This window comes from Poeciliopsis prolifica, unplaced genomic scaffold, assembly GCF_027474105.1.
Source record: "Poeciliopsis prolifica strain line A6 unplaced genomic scaffold, Auburn_PproV2 SCAFFOLD017, whole genome shotgun sequence".
NCBI lineage: Eukaryota > Metazoa > Chordata > Actinopteri > Cyprinodontiformes > Poeciliidae > Poeciliopsis > Poeciliopsis prolifica.
This window is the reverse complement of record NW_026562392.1, coordinates 11209333-11229534: the sequence shown is the minus strand read 5'-3', so window position 1 is coordinate 11229534 and position 20202 is coordinate 11209333. Positions and strand designations below refer to the sequence as shown.

The following is a 20202-nucleotide window of genomic DNA, read 5'->3' as shown; positions in this document are numbered from 1 at the left end:
TATTTTGTTACCGTGATGTAATAAAAGTCTCAACGAGATTTATGCCAAGACAACAATATTTTCCTCCTTAATAGATGGCCAAATAAATCTACAGTTTTTTCCATTTGTTCAAGTTAAACACTTTGTATCTCTGTGTTTTGGAATAGTTATGGTTCAATAACAAAGCTTAATGTGGCTGCATTACATTTAGGCACTATTTCTAGACAACTTAACTAATTGATTAATTTTTAAATGCTTTTTATCAGTTACCACTACTCTGAAAGTGCAAGATTAACATACATTTTTATGGTTTAAGTAGAGTTTTTCATTGAAGCCTTTTGAATGAAACAATAATACGGTACTTTATTCAAAGTATGTTTTTAAATTGAATGCTAGTAATACCCAGTGAAGAACCTTATGATTGTATGTTAGAATATATGATCATCATTTCAATATATCAATATTTATAACAGGGTAGGTCAGTCTGGGCTTCTGAGAGAACTGTATTTGGTTAATAAAACATTAATTTGACATATTTACAGGAAGTTTGAAGGTCTGTATTTGGTCTCCATCTTCATCGTATTGGAAAGTTCCCAAATGAGTTTCCTCATCTTCTAAATTCTTCTTTCCCTGAGACAAAATTAGATAAAAATCCAGTTCATTATCTTGTTCTTTCAACATATGTGAAAGTTAGTCGGTGTATCAGAAAACATATCACATCCTGAGATAAACAGAAAATTCATTAGTGCAGACAGAAAGTTTGCATGGTTTAGAATGAGATCAAGCAATGTCATATGGAATCAATGCTATCACATTTTGAATGTATACTTAATATATACTATACATGGCTATATCTATATTACACTTTTGACACTCATTTTATTTGACTTACATATACAGAAAATTCTTTGGGAGCACTAGAGACAGAGGACGTTGGGGACACAGTCTTAGCAATGTGACCCAGGGACACATGTCTGATGGTGGCTGGGTGTGAAAGTGAGACGCCCAAACGTCCCTGGAAACCTGGAAAGGCCCAGCATTTTCCAGGTTGCAGACGATTTTTTCCCTGAAAACAGAGAACAAAATTTAAGTGGGGTACCAAGACCAAGAGAAAAGTAAATCATAAAGGCTAATAATATATCACCAAGAAACACCACTTTTATTTTTTTAATGATCTAATCATCATTCAAACCTTAATAACAATGCCTGGGCCAATAGGAGGTCTCTTGAACAATTTCCCAAACCTTCCAACTTCTTTATTGATGTCATAAGCCTCTGAGGTCATCTTGTGTAAAATATTTGCTCCTGTACACAAAACACAAAAACAGAAATAATGTGAGTTAGAAAATTTTAATACTGAAAATTTGAAATCTAGTTGATGATCTTATTTGTAATGGCTCGCCTTGAGACTCCAGAGCAAAGTTGGGCCACAGGTCTGCTTGTGGCAGAAGGTAGTCAACCTTCTGCTCCAAGAGCTCCAGGTTGGAGAGATGTCTTTGATCCTTGCGTCCAAAGATCGTAACCTGTGCACAACATAAAAATTAACAGCTTGTTCTCATGTTTGATCATGATAATTAAATCAGTGTTAAGATTAGGAAGAGAAAGCCTACCATGTCTGTTAGAGTTGTGAGAGACAACTCTGAAGATCGTGAGTGGAAGGAAATAATACAGCAAATACATCCTGATGAACATGAGCAGAAGACAACAGTGAGAAAAAATTTAAAAATACAGACTTTCTGTAACACTTCCAAATTGACTGTAGGAGAGTATTTACCAAAAGTGACAAAGATGAGAAAGACAAAGACTGATATATCAAAACCACCCTGCAACAGAGTCATCATCATCTGTCTTTCTCTGTCAATCACATTGTCACCAGAATAATGTGACCTCTCTCTAAATGTGACTGCAGGGTGGTTTGCAGGACGACCTGTTAAGCGCCTCCTTATGGCCCTAGATGAAAAATATACAAGTGAGTTAAAATGTACACTGATCAGCAGATGACTGCATAAAACATATGACTTAATGAAAATTGCTGATTTGATCTACCTGATTGGTGTCTCCCTGTATGAAATAACAGGTTGTCCATCCATATCATAGTATCCGTTGTTTCTCAAACGTTCACTTCTTCTTAGCATGACTGTAAAAAACCAAAGACATGCAAAAGTGGTACATTTTGGTACAAAGCATGTCCAAAATGTACCAACACAACTCTACAGTGAAAGTCATTTTCCTCGTAAACACTGTAAATTTAAAGATGTAATATATCAAAAACTTCATTTAATGTTGATCAGAACATCATTTAGTTACCTATCAAATCAAATTAATCATTTCATGTGTGAAAATCACCAACCATCCATAAAAATTAAAGAAAAACATTATTTTGCATGTAGAACTCCTTAATATTTTTCTGCTGTTTCAATACTCAGAGAAGTTCGCGTAAATAAAAAAAAGGTACTAAAACACAAATGAGACGTTTAATGTTTACATCAAAAAGTTACTCAAATTGTTTTGATGTTGAGCTAAAAAAACTGATTACTAACAACTTGTCTTGCTCAACTTATTTTCAACATTGCTGCACACTTCCTTCAAAAAACTGGCACAAAATGTCATTTTTTTCTTTGCTTCACTAATTTCTAAATAAATACTTACTCGAAAAACTGAAGCTCAGTTCAATTTCTTGAATTTTTTGAAGTAATCTATCCGACGTCTAACTCTTCAAATGGATGAATTCCTACAGGAACTCGGCTCTTATTGACAAAAGTTCCAAAAGCGCCTGATGACAAGTCAGCTTATGTGACATCAGAATGCTCCACAGAACCTGCCCACAATTCATTTCTGCCTCTTTTAAATTCATTTAAAGCATTTTAAAAATTAAGGTACGAAAAAAAAATTATCTTGTTAAATTAGTCAATCAAATCACTGCTCTAAACAAAATCAAGAAATGTTTACTTCCCTACTGGCATTTACATGCAGTTATTGCAGTTTTTTAGACATGTTTGATAAAAACATTTTTGTTATTACTGCAGAGCGCTTTCTCTACACCGACACACTGGATTGTACATTTCCTGTTATATATTTACAGTTCAATATGCACGTTATGTACATTTTGACAAAGTTGTGCTACTTAGTTGCACATTATCAAAAAGTTTCTGCTATTCTTGTTATTGTTAGTCCTGTTTTCATATGCACTTCAAAGTTTAGGAACTATTGTGTGAACTTATATCTAAATGCAGCTATAAAACTGAATAAATGTAACCCCAACTTTCTATATTTGTGTATGCATGATGGAGAAAGGGGAACTATTACATTGCTTATGGCAATGCAACAAAACCAGGGCTTTTTGGGAGGAGGTTAAGAAAATAAGAATTATTTAAAAAGATATTTCAATGAATCCTGCTCAATAAGAGAGAGACAGGACAAACAGCCATGCACAGGACAATCCATGACAAACACAGAAGTCCAGCAACAGTTCACCACTGGAGTTTAGATCAGCAGGGCCATTCCTCCCAACCACATCCCTCCATGTCTCACTGACATTGCCCCGTTGCAGACCCCAGTAGAACAAATGAATACCCCTGAGAGGCACACTCCAGTACCCTGTACCAAAAAGGGTGGGTAATCTGAACTGTTGTTTGGCCCATAAGGACAGACAACGGTCAGAACCCTGAACCTCATGCACTCCAGTGTGCATGAGGAGCACACTGGAGCCCCTGATGAGTGTGCACACATGCATGTGCATGAGGGGCACATGCATACTGGAGCATGATGAGTGTGCCACCCTTTCTGGAGTGCCTGCACGTTGGGGTAAACGCCAACGTGCAGGCACCAAGATGGGGACACATAACTGCATGATGGGCACACTGGAGCCACTCATGCACACTGGAGCATGAGTGTGCATGAGGTGCACACTCATGCACATGCATGCTCCGGCACATGCACACTGGAGGCATGAGTGCCTGTGTCTGTGTGTGTGGACCTTTTGTACTGAAGAATCTCAGAGTGTCTCCTGGGAACCAGAAGAACCGGGTTCAGGGTCCTCATTGTAAATAGGAGGACCCCGCATGCAGTCCAGTGTTCACGCGGGGCACACTCATGCACAGCATGCCCCTCATGCATGTTCATGAGGGGCACCTGCAGTCCTGTGTGCCCAAGGGGCACACAGGAAGCACTTTTTCTTCCAGTGTGCATGAGTGTGCCACAAGAGAGGGAGGAAGTTGGGGAAACAATATTGGGAATGTAACCCAGGGATACATGAATGATGGCAGCTTTGTGGGACAGTGCGATGGCTAAAACATCCTGGGAAATCTACAAAGGCCCAGCAATGTCCTGGATTCAGAAGAGTTCTTCCCTAAAAACAAAACAAAGTTTTAGGTGGGGTACCAAGACTAAGAGAAAAGAAAATCATAAAGCCCAATGTTATATCTACAAGAAACACCACTTTTCCTAATATTTTTTTAATGATCTGATTATCATTCAGACCTTAAGGAGCAGAAAGAGAGAGAGAACAGTAAGCAAGAGCGAGAGAAGGGATAGCACAGGAGGAGCTGTTGTTTTAAGAAGTTTCTAGAAGTGAGTAAAACTTGTCTTCAAGAGAAGTTATGCAAGCTACCAGTACATAGTCAAGTTTCGGCTAGAAACTGTCTAACTGTGTGTTAGTTTTCTTGGTTGTATATTCACTCTAAAGTTAGAGCAAAGCTGTTGCTACAAAGGACTTTTGTAAGCAGCTGTGACTGTTAGAGTAGCACTTAAAACGTTACAGAAGGTCGTTACCGGACTGGTTAACGAGGACCTTGACTAGTCACTCTGAGTGCCCGTGTCGCTCAGAGTACCTCTGGCACCGAGGGAAAGGAGAGCCGTCGATGTGGAGAGCACATGAAGGCCACACAACTGCTTTTTCACTGAGCTACTGTTTTTGGATGGTTTAGAGGGCTCGCTGGACACTGGGTGAAGTATCGCTTGGATTCGTTGGACAACAAGGTACTGAGTTGACAGTCAATATCTGGACTGTTGAGTCGGAGGGAATCCTGATTCCTGAGCATCTTAACAGGCCTGCAAAGTAGATAGTATTTGCTGCCATATTATCTTAGTTTACAATACTGGGTTACATAACTAGTGTTTACCCTGTATGAATTTACTGTTCTGTGGGAATAATGTTTATTTTTTCTGGTTTGTCTAAACCCTAAACCTGTCATTTCCTTATTTTATTATTATTTTTGCCTAATTAAAGGAAGGTTATTATAAACCATTTTGCTTGGTTTGTAGTACAACTCACTTTAGCAGAGTTCAGGGCTGATCGACCAAAATACTATAGAGAAAATAAGAGAGTATACAGAAACATAGAATCCAAACCCCACTTATTTCCGGAAGCGTGTAAGTGAGGACTACATCTGTCCAGTTCATAAAACAGAGAAAAATAGACCCTAAAAGTTTTGTCACATCAGAAACTGTGTATTCCCTGAACTTCTGACTGTCTGCCAACATCTATCTCACGAGATACAATGAGGGGATTCAGCCCTTCTTCACAAAAAGGTTTAAAGTACACTTGGTTAGTAACATCTTTTTTTCTACATATCCACACCTGGATGAGTTATTCCTCAAATGTTGGACAATAAACCACACTTCAGGTATAGAACTGCTTGTTATACTCTGTCTGGATGAACTCAATGGCAGGTTTTTCCAGAAGATATACGAAATGAAAATGTCACAAAGTTTGAATGCAACTCAGCTGAATTACGTAAAAAATGACTTTTGACTCTAGAGGGACATTAGACGGATGAGGTTAAAGCAGGACCTGCGCAGTGCTTTTCCGTATTTCCAGGGTGACATTGTTGACAACTTATTTAGCTTCCCTGAATACTGTGAAGCTAGTAAGTTTAAAAGGCAGAGCACCAAATAAATAATTTTATACTCTTGCATTGTATTGCTATAGATCAATAAACTTCAATATCATAGTTGTGTTTTATCAAACACATCTGTGTGCAAAACTCTTTCCACAATTCCTCAAACTTACTTATTGTCTTACTGTTTTACCACCTCTTCTGCTTTTGTGTCTTCAGTGTGGTTTTGGTACTGAAGAACACATTTAACATGTCTTCCCGTTCTTGGTGCTTTCTTGTACTGATGTGATTCAAAACATGTATTCTGTGAACAATTACATCCTACTTGGAGGATCTCTGACATTTCTTCTTGTATTTTGCAATTGTTGTCCAACAATTGGTCTGATTTGGCTATGAAAAATTTTTGCTAATGGCAATTATTAACAAAGTTAGTAATTTATATTAAAATTACATAGTCAGGGTACAACCTGATTATTAATAAACAATAGCCACATAGTCCCCATTATGGAAAAGAGGCAATGAAAATGGCTTGGTGTTAAAATAAAAATAAATAAATTCATGTTTCAGAACAGCAAAACTACACATGTATGTAACAGTGATTCCCAACTCTGATATCCAGCATCACTGCAATGCATGTTTTAGATGAGTCTCCATTCCTGCAGACCTGATTGGGAGTTAATTCAAATTCCTGGTATTTGGTTTCCAACCCCAAATTCCTGGTTTCCAACCAGAAATTTGGGGTTGGAAACCAGGAAGCAACTGATTTAACAAATATTTATCCATATGCAAGAGTTTAATAACAACAACAACAAAATATCAGTCTTCCAATTAAAATTCTTTAATCATCTCATTAAGTGAACAAGCTACTAAAAGTAAAACCTGGAAAATAAAGAAATATAAATAGAATCAATCAAAAGATGCAAATTAAAAACTATATTATTTAAAATGAACTTTAAATCCATAACATCACAGAGCTTCCTTTCCTGGAACTGTTCCTTCTCCTGGAACCAATAATAGGTTGATGCAAATGCATTTATGAATGACAGTTCTTCTACTCTTTGTTCCTTGTTGTATTGTCCTGGATTACCTACTTTATTATCAAGTAAAAGCCTCTAGAATACAGCAACTCTTAAAATCTGTTGTAATTAGACAAATATCATAACAAATCAAGTGAATATCAACTTAACACAAAGTACTCTAACGGAACTGAAAGGTTTTTCTAAAATAACCCTTCCGGTAGACTGCAAGAGGAACTATATGACAGCTTATATTGAATTAATATAACCAAATAAAAAGAAAACCTTTGAAGGTTTTTCAGAGAACAGGAACAGAAACTAATGAGATGTGAAGACAGGAAACTAACTCACTGTGATGCTGCACTGTATGCAGACAAATGGATACACTGTGCTCTTGAGTGTTAAATATACTACAAAACAACTTCAGTGTTCACAGTCATTACAAACATACATACATATATATGTAAGTAATAAAAAAAATACGTCTGTTTCAGCACAACTATTGGGCAGGTATTAGTTCTCAAAATTATTCTCAAACATAAACAAAATCTATTTTTTTTCCCCCATATCAATATTTATTCATCTTATTTCTCAGATCTTTACTGAGTGAATAAGTTTGAATAAAAACCACAGGCTTCAGCCCAAACTGGTTCTCCACCTCCAGCTATTAGTTAAAGTGGAGTTCTGTGCCTGTTACTGGGCAGACACAGTCCAGATCTGGTAAGTCAAGATTCCCTGTCATCAGTGAATAAAACTTGACCTGTACTAAATCTGTCTTCAGATAATTTTTTGTCCCAGTTATTACATTTCAACTTATGTGTCTCATTCGGTGAAATATTATTGAAAAGGAAATCAGTCAGGCCTGCTTCTTGTATTTTACACCAAGTCATGCATAACTATCTGTGACATAGCAATTGGAATAGCTTTCACAAAGGTGCAAAAAAAAAACACAAGAAATTTGTTGTAGTTTTATCATCATGTCAATAATCAAGATCATCTTCTAGAGCATATTCACTAAGTTTTAATCTCCAACAACAGCTTGGAGCATAAGTCACACATGAAGTGAACTGTCAGAACGTTTATTTTTACTTTGTTGTCTCACTTCCTTTTTCTAGTTTAGAGCCACAGAGAAAAAATGTTGGTCCTCTCTTAAACACCACAGCTGAAAAAACATTTCTCACCAAAACTGTGTTATAAACTCATTGGCTGCTTTCTTCCACAAAGGCAGGGTTAATGTTTCTCCATGTTTTGGGTGGAAATTCCCTCTGTCTTGAAAATCCAGATCAACACAAAGGCTATTGTGAGGGATGGGAATATTTTTGGGAGCTAAGCTTTGCTTCCTTCTCGCGCGCCAAAGACCCTCCTCATTTCTGGTGAAGAAGTCTTGCAGCTTGATAGTGTCCTCCTTTCGGCGTCCCCAGGACAGTCTCTTGGGAGACGTAGCAGCGAAGCCAGTGGATGTCGAGTTACCCATTAGAAAAGCTGAGAGCTTCACTATCCAAGGAGCAAATCTATCCAGCAAAACACAAAGTGTGGGAATTATTGTAAAAATTAATTTACACATGTCAGAGAAACATGATTGTACATTTTCTTACCTTTACGGAGAAAATTACAACAGGTTGCTTTATTTCTGCTGATCTGGCTGCTGAAGTCTGGCTGCAATGCAAAAGACAAACTCCTCCATTTTAAAGTCCTGAAGTCATGACCTCATCAGACTTTAATTGTCTAATTAATCACATCACTAAGAGATGGGATTACAGATAACAGCTGTAACTGCAAAAGTCAATCAGTGTTGATTAACGGCTCTCTTCCTCAGCTCTTTCTGTTTACCATATTGTAAATAAACTTCATTCGTAGTTGATCAAACATTTTGATAGAAGCCATTACATTTCAGTTGATTTATCATCCCTAATGGATATGATAGTTTAGGTCAGATCACTTCTAATCATACAAAGAAAATTTTGCTAAGTAATTATGAAGTAATTATGAAGTAACCCTCTGGAGTATTAAAGTGTGTGAACAACTTTAGATGACGTGACATGGTTCAGCATATATTTTCCAAATGTCAGGAATAAAATGTGATATCAAGGTAGCATGTGGAATCACATGTTAAAACTCTGAAATTTATTGTGCAAGATGGAAAAATGTATGCTTACTATCTAAAGAAGACATACTGCATTAAGCTGATGATTCTATGTGCAACTTGGAAACAAGTCTTTTCTTTTAAACATTCATTATTCTTATAAAACCAGACAGACCAGTGATGAATCATTGTCTTTGATGTTTGTTCTACATAAAGATGATATCGAAGAAAAGTTGTTCATTTTTTAGTATTTATAAACCGTAGCTTTATTCTGAAGAAATGCATGATTTTGATCTTTTGACACTAAAATTCATCTTGTTATTGAATTTTGGTTTCCTTGAGAGTTGTGGAAACCAACTCTCAAGGGATATTCTGCTAACGTCTGATTATTACAGCAAGTGTTGCCTGAATCGCTGCCATTCTCTATTTCCTGTATCAAATGTAGCTCTTTCAAAACATGAAGCTGTCTGAGCAGCAGATGTCTCTAGAGTTTAATTCAAGTCTCCCAAAGCAATTTTTATCAGTGTTCTTCAGTATAGAAAACAAAAGCATTTCACACCGATGCTGATTTTTCTCCTGGCCTTGCCTGACTTCTTAAGAATACACTGTAAAAAATATATTCATTAAACAAAATAGAGAGAAGAAAACAAAGACATGCCCTATAATGTACTGCTGAAAGCGACCAAGAACAAATGTAATGACTCAGTCAATGGTGGATTTTTACACAAACCAACTTCCTTAATTTTCACACAGTTTTACAATCACAGACATTTTAGCTAATTTTCTTTAAATCTCATTGTCTTTGAGAAATATATTTATTTTGTGGAGCCGAATGCATTTTCGTTACGGCAAGGCATTTGTATTTTATTTTTTTTGCCAGATCACTTTTCTTTTTGGCTTAATCTGTTGATTAAATGTTGGAAGAAACATTTTTGTCTTTTCTGTAGCTCTGTTTAGACCAGCCATTGTGATGGAGCAAACTGCAGTGATCTCTATACTGCCAGATTTCCTGGTGGGTAAAACCAATTGTAACTTCAAACATGGGAAAAATAAAAACACACATTTTAGCATTTTCTTTTCTGGTTAGTGTCAGAGATTCTATGTTTTAAAATATATCAGAGATTTGCATTCAGATAAGTAGTGCAGCTGAGACCACTCCCTGTCCGCTGCATCATTAACTCTGGCTTCACTGCCTCTACACACACTCTGACATTCTCACACACTGTGAAAGTGACTGTGACGGCTGCCAAACTGCAGAAACCAAACCAAAGAATCATTATTCAGAAGTGTTTTCAGAAAACCGCTCAGCCAAGACAGAGACGCCAAAAGGTAAGATTTTGTTAATTGTAATAGTTGCACCAAACTTAGCTTATGCATATTTTCCTAATAATATAAGGACTTAGAAAAAAAAAATCAGATTAGCAGTGATAAATAAATTGAAAGTAGTGATTAGATTTAATACTTTTTTTAAATTTACATTAGGATATTTTTTTAAAGACTTTTTCTAAATACTTGATTCAATTTAAAAATATATCCCCATTAAAAAGGTTAAATGATTATAAAATTATAGAACTATTTGATATTACTGTAAAATGAAAGTATGGGCAAGGAAAAATGCAAATTTTGTTGCATCTTAAAAGTAGATGCAACAAAAGCAACATGTGTAATTACATATTTAATATCTATGAATGATTGAACGTATAAGCCATGTTTAAAAAAAGCTTGACAACCTCATTGTTCAGTTTTAAATGAAGATTTTAACCTTAATTCTATTTGTTTTTCATTTTGTTTTTCTGAACTCTACACAAATTTTCAGATTTAGCATTCTGCATAGTCTTCTTTTGTTCTAAATTTGCTTTATTTTTTGCGTCATTATGATGGTTTACCCAAGCCCACACCTAACCTCACTTCCCTCATTCAGTTTCAAACATTTTCCCTCTTGCTTACGTGTTTCCACACTTATGATTGTAAAATCACCACATTAAATTAATCCCAGAGTTTGGTTTTCCTAATTTATGTTTAGTCTCAGATTCCATTTTTTATTTGTGTTATTCTTTTAGATTTGATTTTTAACAGTGCCATTGCATAAGACGGTTTGGTCTGGAGGAAAATTAAATATCAACTCTCCTGTGTAGTTATTTAATACACTATAATCAATCTGCTGGTGCAGATGCAGTGCTCATTTCTGATTAACTTTCATATCTGGTGGACTTTGAGTGTTGAGCCATTTCACACCTTTGATTTCATACCTTTGTATTTTAGGAAAAATGTAAAATAAATCTCCTCAGTAAACTTTTAATTCTTGGGATTAATACTGATAGAATATTTTGTTTCTGTTTGTTTTTTCCTCCTGTAAAAACTCCTACAGATTTGAACAATCAAGCCAACAGTGTTTTGCAGCACAATGGATCACAAGAGAAAGCTCATGATGTGTTTGGTTTTGGCTGGTAAGTGATTTGTAAATTACTTCATCCATTTTCTTTTCCTCCAATGATAATTTCTAACTTTTTGTTTTGGTTCTAATTAATCAGTCATTTGCAGCTCTGGGCTTGGAGAAGTGTGGACGGCCGATGTTGTAAAGTCCATTGATGCTCTAATTGGCTCCTGTGTCGTGCTGCCCTGTACATTCAGTTATCCTGGGTCTCCCCTGCCTGCCTCCAGACTCAGGGCCATCTGGCATCGTAAGGACAAACACAACGATTTTCTACTATGAAGACAGCACAAAGGTCATGGACAGCTTTAAGGGCCGAACCAAGTTGGGAGCCCTGGGTCAGAAGAACTGCACCTTAGAAATAGATGAAGTTAAAGATCATGACAACGGCCCTTTCTGCTTCCGCATTGAACTTGTACGAAGAGACACCAACCAAGAAACTAAAGAAAAGTTCTCCTTTGTAGAGGAATGTGCTGAAGTCATAATGCTCCGTATGTACACACTCCATATTCTGTATTTCAATGCTGCTTGCATGTTTAACCCACTTTTATATTAACTGCTACCTGAATTTGTTCTTCACAGATAACACCTCAACTCAAACTGAGTCCAATGAAGATGGCCACTCAAGGCAAACCCTACATCCTCACCTGCTCTGTTCACCACACCTGCCCCTCGCATCCCCCTGAGATTAAATGGAGTCGAGAAAGTAAGGATGATGAAATCACCAAAAAGCATGAACACCTTCATTCAGGGATCTGGGAGGCAGATTCCATCCTGTCCTTCGTTCCTGAGGAAAAGGACGACGAAACAGAGCTCACCTGCACAGCAACATTTCATGGGGGAATAACATCCGAGGCAAAGTTTACACTTCATGTAAAACGTGAGACAAACTTTGGTTTGCTTTTTTATTCATTTTAAAAGAACAGCCATTTTAAATCCTGCCTATTTGTTGCTATTTGCAATAAAAAAGAAATGGTTTACTTTTTGTTTGCAGGCAGAGAAAACTACAACCACATCATCATTCCTACTGTTGCAGTCGCTGCTACTGCTGTGGTCTTTGGACTCTTCTGTATTTTCATGGTGAAGAAATACAAGTGAGTAGCAAAGTACCAAACTAATTTTCACTAATAGTGAACAATAAAACCTGGCATTTGCTTGCAGCTGTCTAATATTTGTACAAATGTTTGGTCTTTTAAAGGAAACGTATTCAAGAGCTTCAAAGTCAAGATGGCAGGTGTGGAAAAAGACAGTTTGCTCACAGTCACACCTACATTTAACTACATTATTATAATACGTTTTACTTTTCTAACATTAGCATGTGGAACAGGATGTCTAGACTGTCTCGCAGGTGAGGAATGGTCGCTTCGCAATCGATGCCTGCGCCTGTTAGCCAGTTAAAACTGATTAATCTCATCTTAGTAACATTGTAGTGATTTAATATAACATTTAATTTGTGACATTTTCAGGCTTCGTCCTGGCGCCGCAGGACCAACTCATCTTGATCAAAGGCAAGAGATTTTTTTTTTTACTTTTCTCAATGCAGCACTGAATTCAAGAGAACAGTTCATATTTTCTGCTGCAGTTTCAAATGGACCTGCAAATTGCTGAGTTGGGAGTTTTTTTCTTAAATGTCAAAGATTAATTCCTTTTTTGACTTTTGACAAAATGCTTCCTAAAACATTTGCATGCTTTCTGTTCCTTCTTTATTATTCCCAGAAGATCTATTTGGAGCAGATTTTCAAGGTAACTGGAACTTTTTGTGTAAAAACCTTGCATATAAGACAAGCTCTTGTGTTTTTTTTTTTTTTATTACACAAAACATATTTCATTTGTCTTCAACAGGAGACCCCAAAGGAATGAACATGTTCAAAGGTGAATATTTAGCTGAAAGAAACTACAAGTTGTGAAGTTTTCTTGGTGTGTGTTATAATTGTAAAAACTGTTTTTTGAATCATCAGTCCCAATAATGCTTCCTCCTGTGGTGGACAGAAAACTGACAAACCTCGCTTCCCGTCACCAAAGAGGTAACTACTTCAATTAGATTTATTAAATTTTTCATATGAAAAGTTTCTAATTGTTATTTCTGCTGCTTTGGTGGGACCATAAAGCCAACAAAAATCCCACAATTACAAACAGGTATGATTAAGTTTTATTGTTTGTTTTTTTTTACGGTTATTTAAAATTCATTCCACTTTTCATAAACACCCTTATCATCTTATTCTTCATAGGACCTGGATGACAACGATGACTACATGAACACTGCAGACTTGAACATTTATGGAAACGTGTAAAAATGTAAAAACTGATGATCAAAGTAAAAAGCCAGAGTAATTATTAGCATCCTTTGTTTCCACAAACAGGTTGTGTTCTTTTTGCTGATCTGATTTATTGGTGAGTTAAGGCATGCTTTACATATATTCAGATTTAAGGCTTTATAATACCACTTATGCTAACATGCGCTACGTTTACTGCACCCACTGTGGCATCCCTACCAACAAAAATGAAAGGGTGTGTGTGCTAATAGTAATTATTTGTATAAATCACAAATTTTGTTGGCCCAACAAGCCAAAGACAATCTGTCATATCATCATATAACATGAACTCCTTGCTTTATGTTCCCCATCTTGTACTTTGAGCAATTTCATGCATATTGTATTGAAGAAAAATGTGTATTACACATTCTGCATTTTGTATTGCACAGCTGATATGTCTTTTGATAAGCAATATGTAACTGAAAGTGACATGTGAAACATGCACATTATTCCACGTTGTAATATGTTTTATAATTATGGTGCATGTTTTGAAATAAATGCATTTGAGAAAATTATTGCCTCTTTATTAAATGTTTATTTTCCAAAGAATTTTTTTAAAGTTCAAAACAATGAAATACCTAGTCAATATTAATTACAAATAACTATTATGAAGTAAAAAAAGGAAAAAAATACTCTGTAAGAGTTAATATTAAGATCTAACACTGAATTAGTAAGTGTTAAATGATTAACTCCAGCAGATTTGATATTTGACACTTAATTGGAGTTGAGGTACCAACTCTCCAAAAAGAGTCAAATGAACACTTTCTGGTGTGGACCCATACAGACACTTTAAAAGTGTTGAAGTCAAAGCTGACAGAGTTATTTGGGCCTGCTGGATTTGCTGTGTACACCAGATTACTGCAAAAACCTATAGAATTAAGAATTACTTAAAAAGAACCAGACTGAGGCTAAAGATCCAAAAACAACACATTTAAAGAACAGATGAGGAGCAAAGCGAATGACAGATTATCAGGCTGAAATATCTTACAAAACCATGCCTGAGACCTGAGGTGGTGTTAAAACCTCCCCAGGTAGGCAGCAGGCCAAAGGCTCCCCAATAACACAATCACCATGTGGAACAGGATGTCTAGAGTCTGTCTCAGACGCAAAAAAAAAAAAAAAAAAATAGACACTGTGCTATCAGTTTTTTTCCCTCTGCTACACAAAAAAATAATTATTTTTATCTCAGTGACATTAGAGTTGTGATTCAGTAATTATTTTTATTTCTTTACGTCTCTAAATGCAGAACTGAAAATAATTCTGTGTTTTCCCCTGTGGATTTCCAATAGACTTGCAGAGTGTTATTTTGGCAGTGAAAGAGACATTCTTTTTTTATGACTTTAGGCTGTTTCTCCAAAACAATTTGCGTAGTTTCTGTTCTTCTTTAACCTTCCCAGAAGGTCTAGTTGGAGCCAACTCTTGGCACTGTTTATGGCTTTGCAATAACATTATTTAGAAGCCAAAATTTTTTATTTATTTATTTTACATTCTACATAAATTACTTCAGGGCAGCACAGTGGCGCAGTTGGTAGCCCTGTTGCCTTGCAGCAAGAAGGTCCTGGGTCCGATTCCCGGCCCGGGGTCTTTCTGCATGTTCTCCGTGTGTGCATGGGTTCCCTCCGGGTTCTCCGGCTTCCTCCCACAGTCCAAAAACATGACTGTCAGGTTAATTGGTCTTTTCAAATTCTCCTCAGGTGTTAGTGAGTCTGTGCCTGGTTGTTTGTCCTGTTTGTCTCTGTGTTGCCCTGCGACAGACTGGCGACCTGTCCAGGGTGACGCCACCTCTCGCATGGAACGCAGGTGTAAATGAAGATTAGTTTAAAATAAATAATGAGCAACTAACCCTTAATAGATTCGCAGGATGAGCATAAAGATTGTATGTATAAAATATAAGAGTCAACTATTGTTATTTTCCTTGATGCAAATAACACAACCAGTGCATTCAATGACCAAATTTGACTGCTTATTGGCAAGAAATGCCTTAAATATGATAGATCACCATGTCTATGGTAAAGCCAATCTGAACATTTTGCATATTTGAAAATATAAATGTTGCAGATGTGTTTCTCCTATTTATTTATTTTTACAACTCAAACAAGACTTCAATGTGTCATCTCAGATAAGTTATTTTAATAAATGTGTTTTCACTTCAGCTGCCAATTAACTTCAGAAAAAGCAGAACTGAAAATCAGTCACTGAGTGTGATAGCTATTTTCTCAACCTACATGAAAAGAGAACAACAGACAACGTTTGAATTTTCAAGCAAGTCTTTTGCCAAAGGAGAAGGCACAGCAGACCGCTTCCTCAAGGTTTCTTTTTTATATACATGAAGCATTCAAATACTAACCTAGCTGGGTTTTTCTGCCTTAGAAAAACCCAGGCAGAAGCATAGTAGGAAAAGAATGTGAAGGGAGAACAAAGGAAGATCTATACACGGGCCGTGTAGGGAGTATCCCAAGATAAGAAATGGTTGCAGGTTCAAGGTCTAACAAGTTCCTTTTCTCAGGGATGTGAATACTAAATCTACTAAAACTACAAATGTAAGAATGACAACAAAACATAATTATTCTAACAGAGTGTTGTCAAAACATTGAAATGTTAATTCAAAAAGTTAATCTGAGGGAAGAACACGAAGCAACAATGAGAAAACTTGTAGAGCGTTAAGAGATAAGTAAATGAAGATGGCTGGAGCAGATCACTAGTGTAAAGGAGAAACTTTATAATACACTCTTGTTCAGTGCTTGTTAATACAAACAACAAATCACTATTAAACCAGCCAGTCCTTTACGATGTCGGCTTTGTAGATCTTTAGTCTTACATTTTGCCCAATATTCTTTACAAAATTACTCAAGCTCAGTCAGATTGCACCACTGTAATTCAAATTTTTAATTGAATAAGCATCTTCTGTTTCTATAAGTAGATTTGCCTGCTTAAACTCACTGTCTAATCAGTTTGACAAATAATCTCCAATTGACATACATTTATCATTTAAATGCCTTTAACATGTAATGTGTCTTGCCTCAGATTGTAACGATAAAGGCAGACGGAGTAGGGAATTGAACCAGTAACCTGCCACTTGCAGGACAAACTCCTACCAACATTGCCACCATCATTCCGTAATCCTATTTGACTTAAAGTATACAACACATTCTCAGTTTTATTGCTTTGCAGCCATGCTACGCTAATTCTGGAGTCAAGAGTACTTTGGTGAATTAGCCAAGCAAGAAATGCATTGGTGACATTGACAGAAAAACCCAGCTAGGTTAGTATTTGAATGCTTCATGTATATAAAAAAGAAAATGTAAAATCAGTCATAAGTTCATAGTAGAAACCTGAACTCATCATTGTTCTATTGTAACATCATAGCTTGTGCAGGTGTCATGATGTTATGCTAAGGCCACACCAGAGACATACAAAGCAAGTCAGTGATCAACACCATAATATCCCTCCAAAATGTCTTGGTCTAGTCATTATCCAGAACCAGTCATTTTTAAACACATTCTTTTCTGCAAAGTCACTTTTAATACAGGCAACCTTGTAAAGAATTATTTCAGTGTTTATTTTTATCTGGTATCCAGTTACACAGAAACTGGGATCACAACTTTACCATGTGACCATGTGACACACTTTACACATTCAAAAGAGAATATTCAAATTGAGCAGGTCTTCATAGTTAGCCAACAGATGTGATGAGGTTTTACTTCGAGTCTATTGTTTGCCTGTTTGTCTTTTCTTGTGTTATTTTCCAGTTGGCGCATGAACACACAACTGTGTCTCAAACATGAAACATGTAAATGGAAAAAAAAATTGCAGCATTTTCTCCTGTGTCAGCAGATTGGTTCCTTCACAGTGTGAACTGGCAGCATTCTCTCACCAATACATAAATAGCGCGACTGTTTGATCACATTTTTATTCAACTGGGGCTGAGATCAGCAAAGCAGCTCTCTTATAGGGTAAGACTGAAAACCTTACATGCTACTTAAATATGGGTTCAAATTGCAGATAATATTACAGCAATGTAAATTTTGATGGATATGGGTTTTTCTTTGTATGGCTCATCACAGGATATACTATTGAGTTAGTCTGTTCCTTCTGGAGGGACTTTTCTTTGTATTCATTATTCAACTTTATAGTGCCCTGTTTTATTTCACTGTTCTTTGAGACTTTTATGACTGTAGTTATTCAAGATACATTTTCTTACCATGAAAGATACCCAGGTTCATAATTTTATAAGGTGATGCAGAAACATGGAGAGTTAATTCATTTTGTAGCAGCTTGAGAAGTACCGTAGTTATCAGATGTTGCTTTTTCCAAAACACGAAATATATGAATTTTCACATCTTTATAAAAAAAAACACAAAAAAACAATAAGAAATACTTTTAAGTTGAAAATTAATTAATTAACACCTTATTCACTGAGCATCATGTGATGAAATTCAGAACTTAGTAATGGAAAGAAACTCTGGCTGTTGCATCTGCAAACATAGATCATGTTGATAATAATTTAATTCTTTTTTCTACTTTTCTGAAGAGCCAAATTTGCCAAATGGTAACCAGTCAATTTTGTTTTCTTCTAGTCATGATTTAATTTATTACATACAGCAAGTATTGCTGTTTCAATCAAGGGCTGTATAAAAAAACGTTTTTACTAATTTTACTAATTGTTGTCTTTACATAGATTGCAACATTGAGGGCCATTTTGTACTTCTAACAAGTCAAAGAATGGAAAAAGACAGCAAGAGGATGCTTTTCTTTTTGCTCTTGGCTGGTAAATAATTGAACATATCTTGATTTCCAGCCTCTTTATATTCCTTATTTGTTTATTCTTACTCTCTCCTATTATATCCGTCTAAGGTATTTGCAGCCCAACGACTGAAGAACAGTGGAAGGCCTCTGTTGTAAAATCAATTGAAGCCCTGGTCGACTCCTGTGTTGTGCTGCCCTGTACATTCACTTATCCTGGGAGTATCTTGCCTACCTCCAGACTCAGGGGCATCTGGCATCGTAAGGACAATTGGGACGATATCTTCTACCATGAAGACAGCACAAAGGTCATGGACAGCTTTAAGGGCCGAACCAAGTTGTTGGGAGACCTGGGTCAGAAGAACTGCACCTTAGAAATAGATGAGGTTAAAGATCATGATAACGGCCCTTTCTGCTTCCGCATTGAACTTGTGCAAAAAGACACCAACCAAGAAACTAAAGAAAAGTTCTCCTTTGTTGAGGAATGTGCTGAAGTCATAATGCGCCGTATGTTGTCATTTATTCAAGTCCTGTGCATCGTTGTTATTCGCATGTTTAACTTTGTTCAGTATTTATATTACAATCGCTAAAATTAACCCTTAGTTAATGTCTCATTTTTCTTTTTATAGAAGTTCCTCCCAACCTGAACTTTTTCAGGCAAACACAGCTGTTCAAGGAAAACCTTACGCCGTCACCTGTTCGGTCCACCATACCTGCCCCTCACACGTTCCTGTGTTCACATGGAGTCGAGGAAGTGAAGATGATTTATACTAATTCAAAAACCCATTGTCTCTGGGATCTGGGAGGACACAGTCCATCATGGTGTTTACTCCTGAGGAGAATGACGACCACACTGAAATCACCTGTAGTGTAACATTTAATGGAGGTCAAAAATCAGACAGATCTATTCAACTCAACGTAAAACGTGAGATCTAACTAGCTTTGAATAGTTCAGAATAAATACAGGATGTAGTTCATTTGTATTTTCAACATCACATAAAATGCATCTGATTTCATTTCTATTTGCAGGTACTGCAAACACTTATCACCTCATCCTTCCAGTCGCGGTGGCCATTGGCACGGCTGTGATCTTTGGAATCATCTGCATTGCTATGATGAAAGTACAAGTAGGTTTACAGATATTTCACTATTTAAGTGGATCCGCTGAGTAAAAACAGCAAATTGTTATTTTCTCATGCTGCTCTTGTTTAAGCTCCTCTTGTTTTCTTAAGGAATCGCATTGCAGAGCTTCAAAGTCGTGAAGGAAGGTAAAGTGATTTAAAGCATTGTACCACAAATAAAAACATGTAATGTCATTACAGTGAATAAATATTAATCAAATTATTTGGGACATTTAGCATGTTCAACAGACTGTCCAGGATGTCTGGCAGGTGAGATCTGACTTATTTCACTGAGACTTTTCAATTGTTTTTCCTGAATACATTTTTGACTGAAGTTATGGACTTTTTCAGGTTCTAATGGCCAGTGACTTTGTGGTCATAATCCAGTGCAAGAAATGTGAGCAAATGATGACCAGCAAGTAGTTTGTTCACATTTAAACTTTTGTTTATGTCCATGAGGAAGATTTTTGTATTAAGAGTCATACCTTATTTTTTTATTATTACCATTGTACATTAATTCAGCAAAAAAATATATACGTTATGCTTTTCTGGCAAAAGTATCAAAAGTGTACAAAAATGAAATTATTCCATTTTTATAATGTTGTGTGTTGTGAAATTATGAGTATGCATTCTCACTAGGCTATTATTTTTACCTGGCCAGACCTTTCAGTACGATGCAG

At 36.3% G+C, this 20202-nt stretch overlaps 3 protein-coding genes across 3 annotated transcripts; 2 read left to right on the top strand and 1 right to left on the bottom strand.

The window, feature by feature from the left end:
- Positions 1-294: 294 nt before the first annotated feature.
- Positions 295-1648, bottom strand: LOC129367759 (SUN domain-containing protein 3-like). Its single transcript, XM_055042406.1, has 5 exons — positions 1590-1648; positions 1382-1502; positions 1172-1284; positions 872-1045; positions 295-609 (listed from the first exon to the last, which is right to left on the bottom strand). The coding sequence occupies exons 1-5, from the start codon at positions 1590-1592 to the stop codon at positions 502-504; spliced, it is 519 nt and encodes a 172-aa protein (XP_054898381.1). The 5' UTR covers positions 1593-1648; the 3' UTR covers positions 295-501.
- Positions 1649-11940: 10292 nt separating this feature from the next.
- LOC129367542 (uncharacterized) lies at positions 11941-13737 on the top strand. Its single transcript, XM_055042072.1, has 10 exons — positions 11941-12226; positions 12341-12440; positions 12545-12580; positions 12662-12694; positions 12813-12854; positions 13063-13089; positions 13189-13218; positions 13305-13370; positions 13455-13482; positions 13575-13737. Exons 1-10 carry the CDS (start codon positions 11956-11958, stop codon positions 13635-13637), a joined length of 696 nt encoding a protein of 231 aa, XP_054898047.1. The 5' UTR covers positions 11941-11955; the 3' UTR covers positions 13638-13737.
- Positions 13738-18350: 4613 nt separating this feature from the next.
- Positions 18351-19937, top strand: LOC129367541 (myeloid cell surface antigen CD33-like). The gene is given in 8 exon segments (XM_055042071.1): positions 18351-18426; positions 18513-18912; positions 19034-19326; positions 19431-19518; positions 19520-19528; positions 19634-19669; positions 19760-19792; positions 19874-19937. Coding segments are annotated over 8 exon segments (912 nt in total). The 5' UTR covers positions 18351-18380; the 3' UTR covers positions 19881-19937.
- Positions 19938-20202: the final 265 nt, after the last annotated feature.

Excerpts from the sequence above, each read along its gene's own strand:
- LOC129367759 (XM_055042406.1), bottom strand. Across the intron at positions 1,285-1,381 it reads CTTTGCTCTGGAGTCTCAAG|GAGCAAATATTTTACACAAG; the intron begins GCGAGCCATTAC and ends TTTTGTGTACAG. Across the intron at positions 1,046-1,171 it reads GCCCAGGCATTGTTATTAAG|GGAAAAAATCGTCTGCAACC; the intron begins GTTTGAATGATG and ends CTCTGTTTTCAG.
- LOC129367542 (XM_055042072.1), top strand. The coding sequence starts at position 11,956 with ATGAAGATGGCCACTCAAGGCAAACCCTACATCCTCACCTGCTCTGTT. Across the intron at positions 12,227-12,340 it reads GTTTACACTTCATGTAAAAC|GCAGAGAAAACTACAACCAC; the intron begins GTGAGACAAACT and ends TTTTGTTTGCAG. Across the intron at positions 13,483-13,574 it reads AATCCCACAATTACAAACAG|GACCTGGATGACAACGATGA; the intron begins GTATGATTAAGT and ends TATTCTTCATAG.